This window comes from Girardinichthys multiradiatus, chromosome 8 (genome assembly GCF_021462225.1).
Source record: "Girardinichthys multiradiatus isolate DD_20200921_A chromosome 8, DD_fGirMul_XY1, whole genome shotgun sequence".
NCBI lineage: Eukaryota > Metazoa > Chordata > Actinopteri > Cyprinodontiformes > Goodeidae > Girardinichthys > Girardinichthys multiradiatus.
This window is the reverse complement of record NC_061801.1, coordinates 22,868,488-22,886,080: the sequence shown is the minus strand read 5'-3', so window position 1 is coordinate 22,886,080 and position 17,593 is coordinate 22,868,488. Positions and strand designations below refer to the sequence as shown.

Sequence of the window (17,593 nt, the reverse complement as noted above, 5' to 3'; positions counted from 1 at the left end):
CTAGAAAGAAGACATCGGAGGGCGTTAAGGGATCTGAAAAGGATTGCTTATGAGGAGACCCCATGGCCAAACCTGAACATGCTGGAAGGACTTTACATCCCTTCTGGCCTGGGAACACCTTGGGATCCTGTAGAATGAGCTGGAGAGTGTCACAAAGGAGATGGATGTCTGGTTTCCCCCACACTGGGCATGTTTGAAAATAATGTTTAAGCAGCAGTCTGTGTAACTAATCTATATGTTTCATTTTATGAACAGAGGTACTAAACTAAATTAACTTTTCAATAATATTCAAATGTACTGAATGGGTCTGTAGATTAGCACTGAACAGTACTAAATGAGTTTATTTTCCAAACTATGACTGAATAAGAACCGGTAGAAGTTGTTGGGTCCTGTATTGCTTCAACACAGCAGTTATTTTTCAGCCTTTAAAGTCAAGAGTTTGTAATTGTGAATGTATGGTTTGAATAATAAAAAAAAAAACAAGTGATATTCCATTTTTTCACACATTTTCGCTTCTGTAAAATAATTTAATCTTCTATATCTCTTGGGATTTCCTGCAGAGCAAACTGCACAAAAATAAGTAAGTCACGATGTTTCTTTGAGACATGCTGGGTTTATTTAATCTTTTCTGAACTGATGGCAGCTGAATAGGTTTTAGTGGCTACAAGCAACAGCAATAAACTGTTTTCAATTGTTGGATTTCAGGTTTTACTAACGTTCATGTCCTTAAAAGCAAAATCTGATCATTAGCTAGCTTAAATCCTCAGAGGAAACAAGGGCACCAACAAACAGCTTGATACATCCCATAATACGAGCACGGGAGCAACCAGTGGCTGGTGGTAGATTTAATTCTGTTGCATGACAAACCAACATGTCCACACAATAATACCAGATCAACAAGCTTAACATCAGATTTCTGCTAAAGACCCAAATTAATTCCTGACCTGCATGCAGTTCTTTTTAATCCACTTTAATGCTGTTATGAAATTCAAACGCCCCATAAAGTCTGAAACCAAACAAGGAAATTACATTCTTGAGGCACATGTGTAAGAAAGATAAAACACATTTAAAATAAATATGAAGTGCACGTTTTTGCACCAATCTCTATATAAATTTTCTGGAAAACAGGGATCATAGATGAAGGACTATATTTATTCCATTGTATCACCATATTTTGTCTTTTGAGCTGCTTTTGAGTCCCCTGGATGAGATACTGGAAAAGAAATACAAAGAAAGGTAAAGATAAATGACTTTCGTCAAAGATACTGTTTCACTCACATTTAAACAAGGATCAATTGCCCCTTTTCCACTGGCTCAATTTGGCCCTACTCGACTCGGCTCGCTTTGTGAGGGTTTTTTCTGTACCTGCTCCTGAACAGGTACGACCAGGGCTGAGTAGGGATTATATGTGACGTGAACACACTGCTGTTCACTGATTGGTCATGGCACCAGGAGAAATGAGAAGGTTTTCGCTGAGGTACAGGTCCTTCTCAAAATATTAGCATATTGTGATAAAGTTCATTATTTTCTATAATGTAATGATGAAAATTTAATATTCATATATTTTAGATTCATTGCACACTAACTGAAATATTTCAGGTCTTTTATTGTCTTAATACGGATGATTTTGGCATACAGCTCATGAAAACCCAAAATTCCTATCTCACAAAATTAGCATATTTCATCCGACCAATAAAAGAAAAGTGTTTTTAATACAAAAAACGTCAACCTTCAAATAATCATGTACAGTTATGCACTCAATACTTGGTCGGGAATCCTTTTGCAGAAATGACTGCTTCAATGCGGCGTGGCATGGAGGCAATCAGCCTGTGGCACTGCTGAGGTCTTATGGAGGCCCAGGATGCTTCGATAGCGGCCTTTAGCTCATCCAGAGTGTTGGGTCTTGAGTCTCTCAACGTTCTCTTCACAATATCCCACAGATTCTCTATGGGGTTCAGGTCAGGAGAGTTGGCAGGCCAATTGAGCAGTCCAGTGCTGCTTCTCTGTAGTCCAGGTCAGGCGCTTCTGCCGCTGTTTCTGGTTCAAAAGTGGCTTGACCTGGGGAATGCGGCACCTGTAGCCCATTTCCTGCACACGCCTGTGCACGGTGGCTCTGGATGTTTCTACTCCAGACTCAGTCCACTGCTTCCGCAGGTCCCCCAAGGTCTGGAATCGGCCCTTCTCCACAATCTTCCTCTTCTCGTTGTGCAGCGTTTTCTGCCACACTTTTTCCTTCCCACAGACTTCCCACTGAGGTGCCTTGATACAGCACTCTGGGAACAGCCTATTCGTTCAGAAATTTCTTTCTGTGTCTTACCCTCTTGCTTGAGGGTGTCAATAGTGGCCTTCTGGACAGCAGTCAGGTCAGCAGTCTTACCCATGATTGGGGTTTTGAGTGATGAACCAGGCTGGGAGTTTTAAAGGCCTCAGGAATCTTTTGCAGGTGTTTAGAGTTAACTCGTTGATTCAGATGATTAGGTTCATAGCTCGTTTAGAGACCCTTTTAATGATATGCTAATTTTGTGAGATAGAAATTTTGGGTTTTCATGAGCTGTATGCCAAAATCATCCGTATTAAGACAATAAAAGATCTGAAATATTTCAGTTAGTGTGCAATGAATCTAAAATATATGAATGTTAAATTTTCATCATTACATTATGGAAAATAATGAACTTTATCACAATATGCTAATATTTTGAGAAGGACCTGTAGTGCAGGGAAAAGTTGATTAAACTCAAAAGCGACTACAATAATATAAAGGACCACAATGGCCGGAGGGAGTTGAACCCAAATATAATTTTAGTATTTACAAATCATAAACCATGCCTGAAGGCTGAAAGAAAAGAAAATGGAACCATCAGCTTTCTGAATTATACGCAGGAGGGGTATTTAATAACACCCTAAATCAGCTGATCACACATAAAATCAGCTGTTCAGACACACAAACATTTCCCCCAAAACACACAAAACAATACCACCATGAAACAGCGAGTTTGGTTCAGAAATGTATTGACGGTCCTTAAGTGAACCAGCGTCTGCAGGAGGAGGAAGCAGGCAGAGAGCAGCTGCAAGTAATCAGACTGCCTACATCAGGTCAAAAGGGAGGGAGTCCTGTGGTATCCGAGGAGTGTGAATTTCCTATATCCAACCTTAAACTAACTTCACCGCAGTCAAAAGTCGGCAGTTTTGCACTTTAAAGCTCTTGTCCTCAATATTGTCATGGCTTAGAAAAGAACTTCCTCATAAAGCTCAAACTGTAACTTCTTTAGGCAAACTTTGGAGCTTCACCATCCAGACAGCTCCTCTCTGCTTCTCCTGCCACAACCCCCCTTATTTTATAAGTTCTGGCTGGGCTGTGGTCCAGACAATTATCCCAGTGGATCATTTTATACAAAAAATATATACAAGACATTCTTGCATATACAATAATACAAACATTAGTAGTATTTAGTTTTTTATTTTCTATTTAATTTTTTTTTAATGTTTTACACAGATTGCTTTAATGAGACAATGTCACAAAGTAACGTTAATAACAGCACAGCACTACACTTATGGCTGGAGGCGCGGCTTCGGCCGCCACAGCTCCAGCCGTCAGTGGGTCAGTGGAAACACAACAGGTACCGTCCCGAATAGAGAGAGACCGAGTGGAGCGGAGCTATGCCGCCTAAAACGAGCCAGTGGAAAAGGGGGAAATAATTTCTATGAGAATAAAACAAATTGTTCTTACCTGTTGGTGGTGGAGGTGATCTCTCTGGGACTTTACCTGTCTCTAGCAGTATCCAAAGGTCTGAGCATTTCTGTGTTTCCCAGCGAGTCACCGCATAACTGCAAAACGATGACGCCACTAACATAGGACACAGAGGTTTCAAAATAGCAGACAGAAACTGCAAAGCCAAGAAGTTTCCAGTCCATCTGATATGGGTATGTAAGGGTAATTTAGAAGTTTGACCTGTCACCTATTGAAATTAGCAGATTCCACTGAAGAGGATAGGGGAGTTTCTTTTGTAGAGCCTTCTGGAAGGCAAAAAACCCTGCAGCACCTGTAACAGCATTAGAGAAGTCAGACAAGCAAGGAAATGATGGAAGCTCAAAGGTAATTTACATTAAATACATGTTCCTTGTTGCTTTTGCTCTGCTTTGCATTGAAAGTTTTTATTTAGAATATTGCACAAAAAAACAACACAATGTTAGAAGTATTTTTTTAAATACATATACAGAAGTTCATTATGAATTTACACAAGGTATTTGTTCAGTAGGCAAGCTTTAAATATAAAATCTGAGAACACAACAGTCTGTAACGAAAAGACTAAATGAATGACTGAATAAATAAACAAATTTCAAGGAATAAAGTTTGGGATAAAATTTATTTTTCCATAATCAATGTTCTTTTCCCATACTTATCAGCAGGAACCCATTTTTATGTGTACCGATAGAGATATGCACATTCAAACTATGGTTTAAAAATGTATAAACAAAGTGATCCTATAAATTCCCAGAGCTTGTACCAGATAAATCCAATACAGCTCCCTCCTGTGGTTAAAAACGCTTTTTACTAAAGTTTCATTAGCATTCCTGCATTTATCTGAAAACATAAAGATGTTAAATAAAGCACAAAACCAACTACAACTCCATTACTATCTAAAAATCTAAGAAGAAAAACGTCAAAGAACTCAGGACTCTATCGCAAATACGAAGCTGCTATATACAAATCTATATGATTTTAAAGGACATTTTGAGGTATTTTGTGATTAAAACATTACCCAGCACAAAGCTCCCCGTCCCCTTCATAAAGGCGTGAGACTGACAGGCAGCGTAGCTCTGCAACCCCTGAAAGACAAACACAAACGTAACAGGAAACCAGCTTTTACCGCGTAAAAACCTATACGTGTTACTCTGGTACATTACAAAAAACGTCATAAAAAAATCTAAAATCATTTTATGTCCATTGCAAAGTTAAAATGTCCTCCAGAGATCTCTAGACTTCTGACAAAAAAGTAAACAACAGCATTTCTCACGGGGTGTTTTGCTGCAATCGCGTCGTCCACTTTCGTCAGACCGAGGTTCACCATACTGACAAGTGGGTTAAAATCACAGGCTTATATCTGAGGAATAAATTCAAATGTAACTGGTTTCAACACAGTACACATAACTCCCCTGTCTGTACTGTTATAAAACTTCCGCGTTGAAGAACAACAAGAAGAGCAGAAAAAGAAAAGGGTGGATAAAACAATAGCGACACCTAATGGCCGGAGAGTACAACAACACAATGCTCAATGAAGGGGATGTATGCTAATCAATCATCTATCAAACTTTATTTATAAAGCTAAAAAGTTTACAAATGTCCATTAAGGACAGAAATGAAACTAATAATATATATAATAAATATACAATAATAATAATAATAAATACTATAAAAAGAAAAAAATAGCTAAAAATGAAAAGATAAATTAATCAATCATTCTAAGGTGATTCATTTATTCATACCTAATATTATTTTTAGCTAGATAAACCTTAATTTAATGAAAAATATTTGGTGAGTATTAAATTAAATTAGATTTATCCACAAAAGCTTATCTTATATTTTAATTTACTTTTAGTAATAAATTTTTTTATTCACTTCTAATTAATTTTATTAATATTTTTCATACTTCTTATTGTGTTAATTTTTAGTCCAGAAAGGCTTTTATTTAGTCAGTCAGTCATTTTCTACTGCTTATTCCATAGTGGGTCACGGGGAAGCTGGTGCCTACATATCTCCAGCAGTCTATGGGCGAGAGGCAGGGTACACCCTGGACAGGTCACCAGTCCATCGCAGGGCAACACACAAACAACCATGCACACACTCATTCATACACCTAAGGGCAATTTAGAGTTACCAATTAACCTAACAGGCATGTCTTTGGACTGTGGGAGGAAGCCAGAGTACCCGGTGAGAACCCATGCATGCACAGGGAGAACATGCAAACTCCATGCAGAAAGACCCCCGGCCAGGAATTGAACCCAGGATCTTCTTGCTGCAAGGCAACAGTACTACCAACTGCGCCACCGTGCAGCCCATGGCTTTTATTCACCGCAACATATTACATTTTAAACTGCATGCTTTGTACCAGATAGTCTAGGAAAAAATGCAATTCATAAGGCAATAAATTAGAAACTATCTGCTACAAACACCTTCTGAATAAGAGATATCAGGTCAAATTAAGCCAAGATAGTCTGATGAAAGGGATTTTAGTACAGGTAAAAGTTACTTAAATCAAAGCTGTCTATCTTAACATTATTTAACAGACATTATCATTACAACATAACAGTATTTAAACTTCAAGCATTTGCAGCATTGTTTTTTATTCTTCTAACTACTTATCTGATCAGAAGTTTGGAACTTTTTTTTATCTATGAAAACTTCTTCAAATTCAAACAAATTCTCTCTCAGACAGGAAAAAAATTATATGTACCTCATACCTCTTTCCTGCAGTTTTATTTTCCATCATGGATAATAGCAAATACTCTAATCAAGAGTATTTTTTTTATAACTGCTACAGAAAAATAAATTAATGCACCCAAATGTGTTGGCATAAGAGTGACCTTCCTTCTGACCTCTGATCCAACACAGTGACCCGAACAACTGAGGTATTCTCCTGGAAATGGCGAGAGAAAGTGAGCAGAAGGCAGCAGATGGCGAAAATCCAACCTCTTCTGAGACACAAGTAACAACATGGAAGATAAAGTCACCAAAGAGCCACAGAAAGCAGCTGCACATCTGTTACTGGTTATACAGAGAAAAGAGCAAAGACTTCATAGATGAGAGCATGTTTAACAAAGGAGCCTTGTTTGATTCAAGGTGGTTCCAAATTTAAAGGTTGATGTTTAATACATACAAGCCAAGTTAAAGCTCATATACATGAACACATTCACTCACTCATTCACACCCCTTTTCATGTTTTGTCCCGCTATAACCACAACGTGTTTTAAAAGACCAACACAAAATAGCACTTGATCTCATATGTGAAGGAAAACAGTACTTTGCAGACCGACCTTCTGTTTTTTGGTCTCATCTGACCAGAGCACCTTCTTCCACAGGTTTGCTGTGCCTCTTGCATGACATTAAAAAGGATTTCTTATGAATTTCTTTAGACCTATTTTCTATAAAGACCAGATTTGTGTAGGGCTCAGCTAATAGCTGTCCTGTAAACAGATATTCCAAACCTGAGCTGTGGATCCCAGTAGCTCCTCCAGAGTTACCAAGGGTCTCCTGGCTGCTTCTCTGATTAATGTTCTGCTTGCCCTGCCTGTCAGTTTAGATGGATGGCCATGTCTTGGCATGTTTGTAGTTGTGCCATTCTCTTTCCACCCTGTGAGATGTTCAACTGCTTTTCAACATCTTTATCCTCGAACTGTGTTCCCTGGTCTTCATTTATGCTATTTGTTCACTAATGCTCTGAGGCCTTCATGGAAAAACTGAAAACATTTCAATCTGCTTGCCCATATTTGTAAAGGCAACTGGTTATCCTGGTTTTTATTTATTCAGCTAAAATAGAATACATATTATGCACAGCTTTAAGTTGGCTTGTCATCTAAATCCCAAATAAAATACATTTAAGTTTTTGGATGTAATGTGGCAAAATGAAAAGCTTTAAGAGGTACAAATACTTGTTGCCAGGTTGTGAAAATTGCTACATCTGTGTGATTTTAGATTATGTTCTTCGCAGAATCCAAATCATCAGAACATCTGGTCATAGTTTAAAAAGAAACCGCTTAAGACCACCCAAGAGTTTTAATGCTACATTATTTGCTGATTACTACATCCATTATTAGTATGAAAGGGGATTTTGAAACTGTAAACCATAAATATTTCAAAAAAGCTAGAACAGTCTGTATTAAACCACATGATTTCTATGAGAAAAATGGAAAAGGCTCCCATATTGATTAATATAGTTATGGATTGAATTTTGATGTTTTCATCTTTCCCCATTAAATGGGATATTTGAAATAAACCAAGCCCCAGGGTTTGGGTTATTGCACCAGTGCCAACCACCCATTCAAGAAGCATCCCTATTAAACTGAGTCAACAGCAGCCACTGAATTTCATTTAACTTTTATTATCATTTTACAATGAAAAAGCAACTGGGAATTATCTCCAACTCTACTTCCTTTCACATACTTTAGCTCTTTATTTCTAGGTGATTAATGACTAAATTTTTAGAAAAACAAAATGTGACGCGACCTGTACACTCTGAAAAGAAAAAAAACATCCCTCCCTTCAATCCATAAATCCAATGAACGCAAACAGCAGGAGCCAAATTTTAGTGCAGTATTGAAAACCTGTTCAGATCCAGACAAAAAAAAAAAACGAAAACTTGCATGTACATGAGCGAAACACATGCTCAAGTGTTCGGACTCATCTAAGACACAAAAGGACACGTTTAGTAGGTGTGCATCGCAGGAAAAACAAGGAAGGCAGGTGATTAAGAAAGTCCACTAGTTCACTATCTGTTTTGTAGGAAACAAAGGCAGACGATAACAATCAGTCTCCAGAATTTTCTGTAGGAGGAGATTTAGGATTTCTTTCTCCCAAGACATCCTCCTTCATGGAAGATTATAGTGACAATGACAGTGTGCAGTGTTTTCACCAAAAAAAAAATGGAAGGGCAACACTAAGGAGGACTCATTTGGGAATCAGGAAAGCACAAAAATCCAATATAAGGGAAGAAATTCTGAACTCAATCATCTAGAAAAGGTCCCATTTCTTATATTTACTTTCAAATATTAACATGTTTCACAATCAAGTCATTAAATAAATATACCTTCATAGATAGACAATCTTCAAAAAAAAAAAAAAAAAAAAACAAGAGCACCCTCTCCAAATAACGCAAACAAACCATAAACCTGTAAAACACAGCTGGAGACGGGCGACTTGAAACCAGCAAAGAGACATACTGGAAGAATTTGAACCAGTTAGGAGTGGCCGAGCTACAGAGGCCAAGAGTAGACTTTGGTCAAGATACTTCCTGCAAGTTGTGAGAACATGACAAATCTGTTTCTCCCGCCAGTGCTTTTACTTTGAAGGGAAAGGGGAGAGATTGAGTAACATCAAATTTTCAACAACAGGAAGGTTGAAAATAACGCAAAACTCCAGCATTGGGTGGGATAAGTAAGAAAATACAAGCCAAATCCAACCAATTAAAACAAAAATAAACAGGAAAAGTTCTAGTAGAAAACTAAGCCTTTATTTTGGCAGCTAAATCTTTTTATAGAACAGTGAAAATATTTTTTCAAACCACCAATTTCTGATTAAATAGGACATTTAAAATTGGGTAATATGGCCCCTTTAAAGAGCAAAAAAATAAAAAACATATATTAACCTGACACACAAGCCACCATTTTTAATGTCCTTCAGCGCATATTGGCAGTACATACACCCACTTGCATTCACGCACACATGTACACTCAATACTGGTAGTGTGATCCAAACTGTGTAATCTGCGTGGGGGAGAAGGACAAGACGAGGTGCTTAGGGTGTGGATGATCATGAACACAGCAGCCATTTAGTTGCATGAGGGTGGTCTGAGAAGGAGCGATACAGTGAGAAGGTCCGTGTCCCGTTGTACCAGCTGAGCGACGGGTCCTGTAGCTCCGTGGTCCTGCCCCCCACCGCCGTTAGCGGCGGAGTGGCAGGGTGGAGGAAGGAAAGTAGATGACAAGAACGGTCTGTTTGACTATGGTCCAAAGAAGCCTGTCAAGTTCGTCAGCGACACAACTCTTCCACCCCTCCCCTCACTTATAAAACCATAGCAGCAGCTTGAGCTCGAAGTTCTCCCTCCACAAGAACTATAGAGACCAAAAAAAAAAAAAAAACAAACCAAAACAAAAATAAATTCCCTGCAATCCACATGAAAAGCAAGCTATGGAGAACAGAGTTCTGGGAAGTGGCAGATGTCTTTGCTGTATTCCTCTTCCCCCTCCTCCATGTTGTTAGAGCCTGAACTGTCAGTCAATCAAACATTGTCTTCTGTCATTAAGTCTCTTGTCAGCAAGTTCACGTTTTTTCCCCCTCCCACAAATCTAACCCTGTCCCCTCCTCCTCTCTCAAACGAGGGTGAGGGCAGATCATCGTTCGGGCTCCGACTCCAGGGCCAGCACCCGCTTGCGCTCGCGGCACTGCTTCTTGTGGGCCGGCCAGTCCCTCTGCTGACACTGCGAGCCGCAGTAGCGGGCCACCTGGCAGCGGCCGCAGATATTAAACTCTCGCAGCTGTGAAAACATGGGAATGAGATGATCAATATTTCATCTGCAAGTTTGTTTAATTAGACTGCCCAATAATGTTGAACTACTGGACAGAACATACAGCACCTTGCAAACGTGAAATCAAAACATTATACATATAATAATCTGAAAAGTAGGGGATGAATTTGTATTCAGAGCAACAAGTCAATCCTTTGCAGAACAACCTTTTGCTGCAGTAATAGCTGCAAGTGTGTTTGGGTTAATATGTCTACCAATTATTCAAATCTAAATCCTGAATGTTTCGCCTATTCCACTTTGCAAAGACCCCTGACCCGTCTACTCTGTCCGGACCTGTCTTGGTCCTCATTATGCTGTTTGTTCACTGATGTTCTCCAGTCTTCTCTGAGGCTTTCACAGAACAGCCAGAGTTATACTGATCTACTACGAAAGCGCCAGGGGTATGAACGATTTTGCAAGGCACTATAGATGCCTTCAAGGACAGAAATTCAAACTAATTCCAAAATGTATTTGCATTTTTACATACCCGCCTCTCAATGAGTGAACAAGGGGGGTAATGACACTCATAGTATGTACAGGAGCACTCCTCTTCTTCCACTAGCTCCCCGTTAGCATTATAGTAGCGTGTGCGGCTCAGCTCCAGGTACTGCTCCTCCACTGGATCAGCTGGGACCTGCTGGATTGCCAGCCAGTACAGAGATTGCTCCCTGGACAGGAGAACGAAACGTCAGATGTTACGGTTTACCTGACACTAATCATATCGGCTGTTAAACTACTCTGCACAGGTGTATGCATATGGTGTTACCTCTGCTTGCTGGAAATCTCTTCTGGCTTGGGGCTCCAGCCCACCGGTACCAGTCGTAGGTTGTCTAGCCGGTTATCCACGGTCACAGAGTTGATGTGGATAACTTGAAAACTAGGGGCAATGCCTCCTCTGTGTTTCTCCCTGGACAAAGATAAAACAAGTCAGACATGTTTCCACCAGTAAAAAGGTGAAAAAAACGGTTATTATGTGGAAAGTTTGTAATATTGTAGGCAATAACCCAGGTCTTTAAAGAATTGTGTTACTCTCTCATTTATCCAGAAGAGGACGAATTCAAGGGGTCTCAAAAGTTTTATGATCACCTTTACAATAAATAACCATCTTTAGAGCTGTCGGCCTTCAGACTTCTATAAACCCAAAAGATCTGATGCGACTTTCAGACCATTTGACGTGGACGTACAAATCTTTAATGCAATAAAAGTTGATTTTATTTTTAATAGTGGGGTTGGGGTTTAGCATTTGAGTGATTTAACCTTTAAAAGCTCCAAAACTGCACGAATGTGCACATCAGTGGGTTTTTAGCTAGTTACTCAACAGATGCACTTCATTTCAGGAAATTATGTAGATAAGAGTAGTTTTCTATCAATCCCTGACAAACCAAAAAAGGAGGTCATCATTCAGAAGGACAGATTATTCAGAAACACGTGTTTTGTTCTTTTAGATAATGGATATGAAGTCTGGAAACAAGCCTTTTCATTTCTAAATTCAATCCTTATTTTTCCATTCTTATCCAGACCTGGAAGAGCTTGTTCAACCTAAACTGCATACTTTTCAAGACTGTCCTCGCAATTTTAGGCAAGAAACCTGATGATCGTGAGAGTCACAAATTAAATATCAGAGGGTGAACAGGTCCTTCTCAAAATATTAGCATATTGTGATAAAGTTCATTATTTTCCATAATGTCATGATGAAAATTTAACATTCATATATTTTAGATTCATTGCACACTAACTGAAATATTTCAGGTCTTTTATTGTCTTAATACGGATGATTTTGGCATACAGCTCATGAAAACCCAAAATTCCTATCTCACAAAATTAGCATATCATTAAAAGGGTCTCTAAACGAGCTATGAACCTAATCATCTGAATCAACGAGTTAACTCTAAACACCTGCAAAAGATTCCTGAGGCCTTTAAAACTCCCAGCCTGGTTCATCACTCAAAACCCCAATCATGGGTAAGACTGCCGACCTGACTGCTGTCCAGAAGGCCACTATTGACACCCTCAAGCAAGAGGGTAAGACACAGAAAGAAATTTCTGAACGAACAGGCTGTTCCCAGAGTGCTGTATCAAGGCACCTCAGTGGGAAGTCTGTGGAAAGGAAAAAGTGTGGCAGAAAACGCTGCACAACGAGAAGAGGTGACCGGACCCTGAAGATTGTGGAGAAGGGCCGATTCCAGACCTTGGGGGACCTGTGGAAGCAGTGGACTGAGTCTGGAGTAGAAACATCCAGAGCCACCGTGCACAGGCGTGTGCAGGAAATGGGCTACAGGTGCCGCATTCCCCAGGTCAAGCCACTTTTGAACCAGAAACAGCGGCAGAAGCGCCTGACCTGGGCTACAGAGAAGCAGCACTGGACTGTTGCTCAGTGGTCCAAAGTACTTTTTTCGGATGAAAGCAAATTCTGCATGTCATTCGGAAATCAAGGTGCCAGAGTCTGGAGGAAGACTGGGGAGAAGGAAATGCCAAAATGCCAGAAGTCCAGTGTCAAGTACCCACAGTCAGTGATGGTCTGGGGTGCCGTGTCAGCTGCTGGTGTTGGTCCACTGTGTTTTATCAAGGGCAGGGTCAATGCAGCTAGCTATCAGGAGATTTTGGAGCACTTCATGCTTCCATCTGCTGAAAAGCTTTATGGAGATGAAGATTTCATTTTTCAGCACGACCTGGCACCTGCTCACAGTGCCAAAACCACTGGTAAATGGTTTACTGACCATGGTATCACTGTGCTCAATTGGCCGGACAACTCTCCTGACCTGAACCCCATAGAGAATCTGTGGGATATTGTGAAGAGAACGTTGAGAGACTCAAGACCCAACACTCTGGATGAGCTAAAGGCCGCTATCGAAGCATCCTGGGCCTCCATAAGACCTCAGCAGTGCCACAGGCTGATTGCCTCCATGCCACGCCGCATTGAAGCAGTCATTTCTGCCAAAGGATTCCCGACCAAGTATTGAGTGCATAACTGTACATGATTATTTGAAGGTTGACGTTTTTTGTATTAAAAACACTTTTCTTTTATTGTTCGGATGAAATATGCTAATTTTGTGAGATAGGAATTTTGGGTTTTCATGAGCTGTATGCCAAAATCATCCGTATTAAGACAATAAAAGACCTGAAATATTTCAGTTAGTGTGCAATGAATCTAAAATATATGAATGTTAAATTTTCATCATGACAATATGGAAAATAATGAACTTTATCACAATATGCTAATATTTTGAGAAGGACCTGAATGTAGGCTGCTTTTGGCTTCCCTACCCGTATTATCTTCAGTCAGTGTGAAAATAATTTTTTCTTTTCTAAGAGAAATTGTTGTTTTTAGAAAATCTGAGAAATTTGAACACAGAAGGTCCTGGAAACAAATTTCTTCCATTCGCTGCTATGCTATTCCACACTAATCCTGAGGAAAAATACATGGGCACATTACTAGATTAATAGGAATAAAAAATATAGCTATATAGGTCTTTAGAAACTAAGATCCCTGCACACATTTTATACCAAAAATGCCCATCCCTTTTCAGAGTTTAGATTTGTTTTCTGAATATTTCAAAAATAAAAGTCTGAACAATTTTGTACAAAGTATTAACTTTGAACCTGCTTAAGTGGTAGTTGAGTCGTATCCGTAGGCTCTATTGACAATGAAATAATGAAATTGGCTTCCAACCTTCAGAGTTTGGTAAAGTTATCTAGAGAACTAACAGGTGGTATAATATCCCTTTTCAGATTTTGCTAAGAGTTTATATTCAATTAGTATGGAAAAAAATAAAAAATACTGATGGGTAATATGGTAAAAGAAATCTGTGATGTGAATCAACTATCCAGACCCAGAAATTGTAAAAGCAAATTCTATACTTTTCCAGACTTGAAATTGCATAAGAACCCTGAATGTTACAAGAAATTGTTGCACTTGAACTTTCTAGAAGCCCACTTTAGGTCTTAGGTATACAGGAAAGTGACACTGCTACAGAGAACACACAACTCAAATTCAACTTTGTTTAAAACTCAAGAAAGAAGACCACAGCTGAGACCCAGTCACATCAGGGATGTCTTTAAAGACTCCTGACAAACTCTGAATTTTCCTTTTTTTGGCTAAAGAAAATTTCTACAGGAGTGAAAGAGTAAAGCTGTAATACTTCAAATACCAACAAAAGCTTTAACACTCTTAAATATCTTCTTTAGCACAGGATGCCATAGACCAGTTAAGAGAGGATATGACGTTCTGCATCAAAACCCAGGGCTTTTCTTGGTTGGCTTTCCTCACTTCATTGTGTTAAATGTTCCACCTTGGTGATTATGCAAGACACCATCTGCAAGCAATGCACCAAGGAATCAACTTTCAAGTTTTTGAATGTGATTTTTGAGGAACCACCTTTGTGACTTCATTTTGCAGTTTTTCATATAGTATCTTCCTACCTCTTGTTTATTCTGATCACTATCTCCACTGAAGTCAAGACAAAGATGTTTAACAACAAAAGAATCCATTAACTATCTGAGCATATCCCAGAATAGAACATATTATACAAAATATGAGTATTTTACTCACCACAGCAGCTCGTGCAGTGGCCTTCCAGCCCAGCGGCCTTTGCCGATATCAAAAGCGTAAGCGAAGATTTTTGCACCATTGCCATCAGCATCTACCTCCATACGAGCCTAAAGAAGCAAATAAGTGGTTCAGACTGGCTCTTGCTGGTGTGCCAGATAAATGTGGTAGAGGCCTAAAGGAAACAATTTAACAGTTTACCTCGAAGGCGTAGTTTTCCACTAGGGGTATGTCCTGCTCATCAATCAGAGTGTATTTTGTCTGAAAAGAGAAATGCAAAGATTCAAGTTTCTGACCTTCTTGCTGCAAGGCAACAGTGCTAACCACCGCCCCACCATGCAGCAAGACAACTAATATAACAAAACACATTTACTAATCTACAATTTACGTTATCAATACTCTTATATGCCAAACAGGGGGTGTGTGTCAATTTTAACCTCATTTATCGCAAAACCATAAGCTCCTTTTTAAGTGAAAACTAATTATTACTTTGGGTTTTCTCATTAAAAGACCAAATGCAATCATTTTCACCCCCTGGAAAATTCTCCACCTCCAAATGTGTGTGTTGGGGGAGTGTATTATTATGCACAATTAAATTATCTAACACTCACGCAGAAACTGCATTAATCAACTGTTGCAACTCTTATCTGCAATAATGCAATGTAAGTGACATTTGCAACATAAATATAGTATAAATTCTGGGAATAAATCCTAAAATTTTGACACAGAAGCTAGTCAGTTTGTTCACCGGTCACATGAGTCAAAGCCAACCCTTATATAAAGGAGAGACTTGTTTTAACCAGTTGAGACCCACCTGAGCTCTCACCAAGCCACATGGCAAGACACATTAAGCCCACGTTAGAAACATGCATGATGTGTCTTCGTACCAGAAACGTCTAATTATACAACATGACACCTAGTTTCCACAGACAGTTTGCAGGGTGTGGGTCTTTCAGGTGTAGAAAGATCATAACAGACAGGGACCAACTCACTGACTGTCGCTCAGCCAGAGCGATGCAAGACTGGTCACAGCTCTAACAGCAGCTCGCACACTTGAATCGGTAAGGTCTTGTGACACCATCAGTGGGGACAGTCCGCTACAGTTTAACGTGACGCTTTTGTTAAACAATTAAATACTTCTTTATGCAAAGGCAACAGAACTAGCCTGTAGCTTTAAATTGGGGACCTCTGTGATTTGATGAAGCGTGGCGTTGAGATCCTCATTTAGACGACACTCCAGCATGATCCAAATATCACGGCTAACGTGGTGATGCTAACAGCACAGCCGCAGAATGTTACCAATTACCATCAAAAGACTTGCTAAAAAAAATACTTCCAAAAGCGGCAGCACCATTGACAGCGACACGGACACAAATTGACTATTTGTGTGCATACTTATGACATTTATTACCGCCAGAATCTGTCCAACGGATAAGCTATATGCTAGTGTTAGCTTGGATCTGTGATAGCGGTTGAGTTCAGAGCGGTAGTCTGGCTCGGCCGGTTTTTCTAATCCGCTCAAACGCGCCTAAAACCGTAAAGCTAGTCTTTTCCCGCACACACAGCCGCACTTCTGTTCGCGTCCACCGACTAGCCACCGTTAGCCAGGTTCTTAAGCCGTCTTCCGAGATCCCCGCGGGCCCTCCCCCGGCCGCACATGGCAGTACTGGGATTGAGCTCACCTTCCCGGCCACACGGCCGAGCCGTACAATCCCGAGCTTGAAATCCGACATCAGGGTAACGAGCGGTGCTGACACAGTGGGCCGTGAGATTCAACCTACGGGGTTTATTTGGGTGTGAAACTGTATGGACCGGCCCCTCCGCCCCGCTGCGATACCACTTTTGGGCTAAGTAGTGCTTTCCAGCCCTCCGTCTGGCCGCAGCCCAGCCTCGGTGACACACGGCCGCTGGAGAGCAAGAACCCGAGTTAGGCGTCGAGACAGAGGGGCGGCGTTTAGCAAGGAACCAGAAGCACTCATCAGAAAAACCAATCAAATCGGATTTTACTTCAGTAGGATCCAATCATGTCGCACAATAGAGATGAATACATTAAAAAAGACCGCCCATTTAAATATGTACGTCATAAACTCTAGTGATTGCTTCCGTCCATTTTCGCGCGAAATGTCAGGCGCTTGATCCCAGAGGATTAAATTATTTTGGTGGTTCTAATGTTAGTTTTCTGTTATTTTAAAATTTAATGGAGGAAATTTGCTATTAATTGCTTTTATACAATATTGAAGCAACACATAAAAACTTATATTTAGAGTATCTCTAAATTACACAATAAATAAATTGTGTAAATTCAGTTCAACTGCACTGCTTCGAGTTTATAATGTAATTAATAATGCTGGTACCCTATTGTTAGTTTGATGACTTTGAATACTGTCTTTATTTCACATTTTATCCATTGAACTCAAAGTGAAGGCCTCTTTCAAATGTTCTTCATGTTTCCAATGGACAATTAATTGGCATTTTACAGCCCTGAACTTATATGAAAACTCAGGAAAACATGTGTCAGGCCTGGTACAAATTTATATATTTTAAGGGTTTTGAAAATATCAACAAAAAATTTGCTCCACAGCCCTCCTTTGAAATTCTTAAAAGCCCTTCACACTTAGTACGAAATTTGGTACACATGTTTCCCCAAGACCTGCAAAAACTACCCAAGCAGTCATGTTCTGCAACAAGAAAGGAAGTCCAGTGCTCTAGAATATAGTTCATATCTTGAACAATTTCTTGCCATTTCTAGCCCATACATTTTAACAAACT

At 39.7% G+C, this 17,593-nt stretch overlaps 2 protein-coding genes across 2 annotated transcripts; both read right to left on the bottom strand.

Moving 5' to 3' along the window:
• Window positions 1–593: 593 nt before the first annotated feature.
• On the bottom strand, window positions 594–5,199 carry tmem141 (transmembrane protein 141). Its single transcript, XM_047371957.1, has 5 exons — window positions 5,016–5,199; window positions 4,761–4,827; window positions 3,957–4,040; window positions 3,728–3,844; window positions 594–1,213 (listed from the first exon to the last, which is right to left on the bottom strand). The coding sequence occupies exons 1-5, from the start codon at window positions 5,067–5,069 to the stop codon at window positions 1,152–1,154; spliced, it is 384 nt and encodes a 127-aa protein (XP_047227913.1). The 5' UTR covers window positions 5,070–5,199; the 3' UTR covers window positions 594–1,151.
• A 2,877-nt stretch (window positions 5,200–8,076) lies between these two features.
• zmynd19 (zinc finger, MYND-type containing 19) lies at window positions 8,077–16,788 on the bottom strand. The gene is made up of 6 exons (XM_047373373.1): window positions 16,507–16,788; window positions 15,026–15,085; window positions 14,828–14,934; window positions 11,045–11,185; window positions 10,766–10,946; window positions 8,077–10,248 (listed from the first exon to the last, which is right to left on the bottom strand). Exons 1-6 carry the CDS (start codon window positions 16,555–16,557, stop codon window positions 10,105–10,107), a joined length of 684 nt encoding a protein of 227 aa, XP_047229329.1. The 5' UTR covers window positions 16,558–16,788; the 3' UTR covers window positions 8,077–10,104.
• Window positions 16,789–17,593: the final 805 nt, after the last annotated feature.

Excerpts from the sequence above, each read along its gene's own strand:
- tmem141 (XM_047371957.1), bottom strand. The coding sequence starts at position 5,069 with ATGGTGAACCTCGGTCTGACGAAAGTGGACGACGCGATTGCAGCAAAA. Across the intron at positions 4,041-4,760 it reads GACGGGGAGCTTTGTGCTGG|GTGCTGCAGGGTTTTTTGCC; the intron begins GTAATGTTTTAA and ends ATGCTGTTACAG. Across the intron at positions 1,214-3,727 it reads ATCACCTCCACCACCAACAG|TATCTCATCCAGGGGACTCA; the intron begins GTAAGAACAATT and ends TTTCTTTTCCAG.
- zmynd19 (XM_047373373.1), bottom strand. The coding sequence starts at position 16,557 with ATGTCGGATTTCAAGCTCGGGATTGTACGGCTCGGCCGTGTGGCCGGG. Across the intron at positions 11,186-14,827 it reads CCACTGCACGAGCTGCTGTG|GGAGAAACACAGAGGAGGCA; the intron begins GTGAGTAAAATA and ends ATCTTTGTCCAG. Across the intron at positions 10,947-11,044 it reads GAGATTTCCAGCAAGCAGAG|GGAGCAATCTCTGTACTGGC; the intron begins GTAACACCATAT and ends TCTCCTGTCCAG.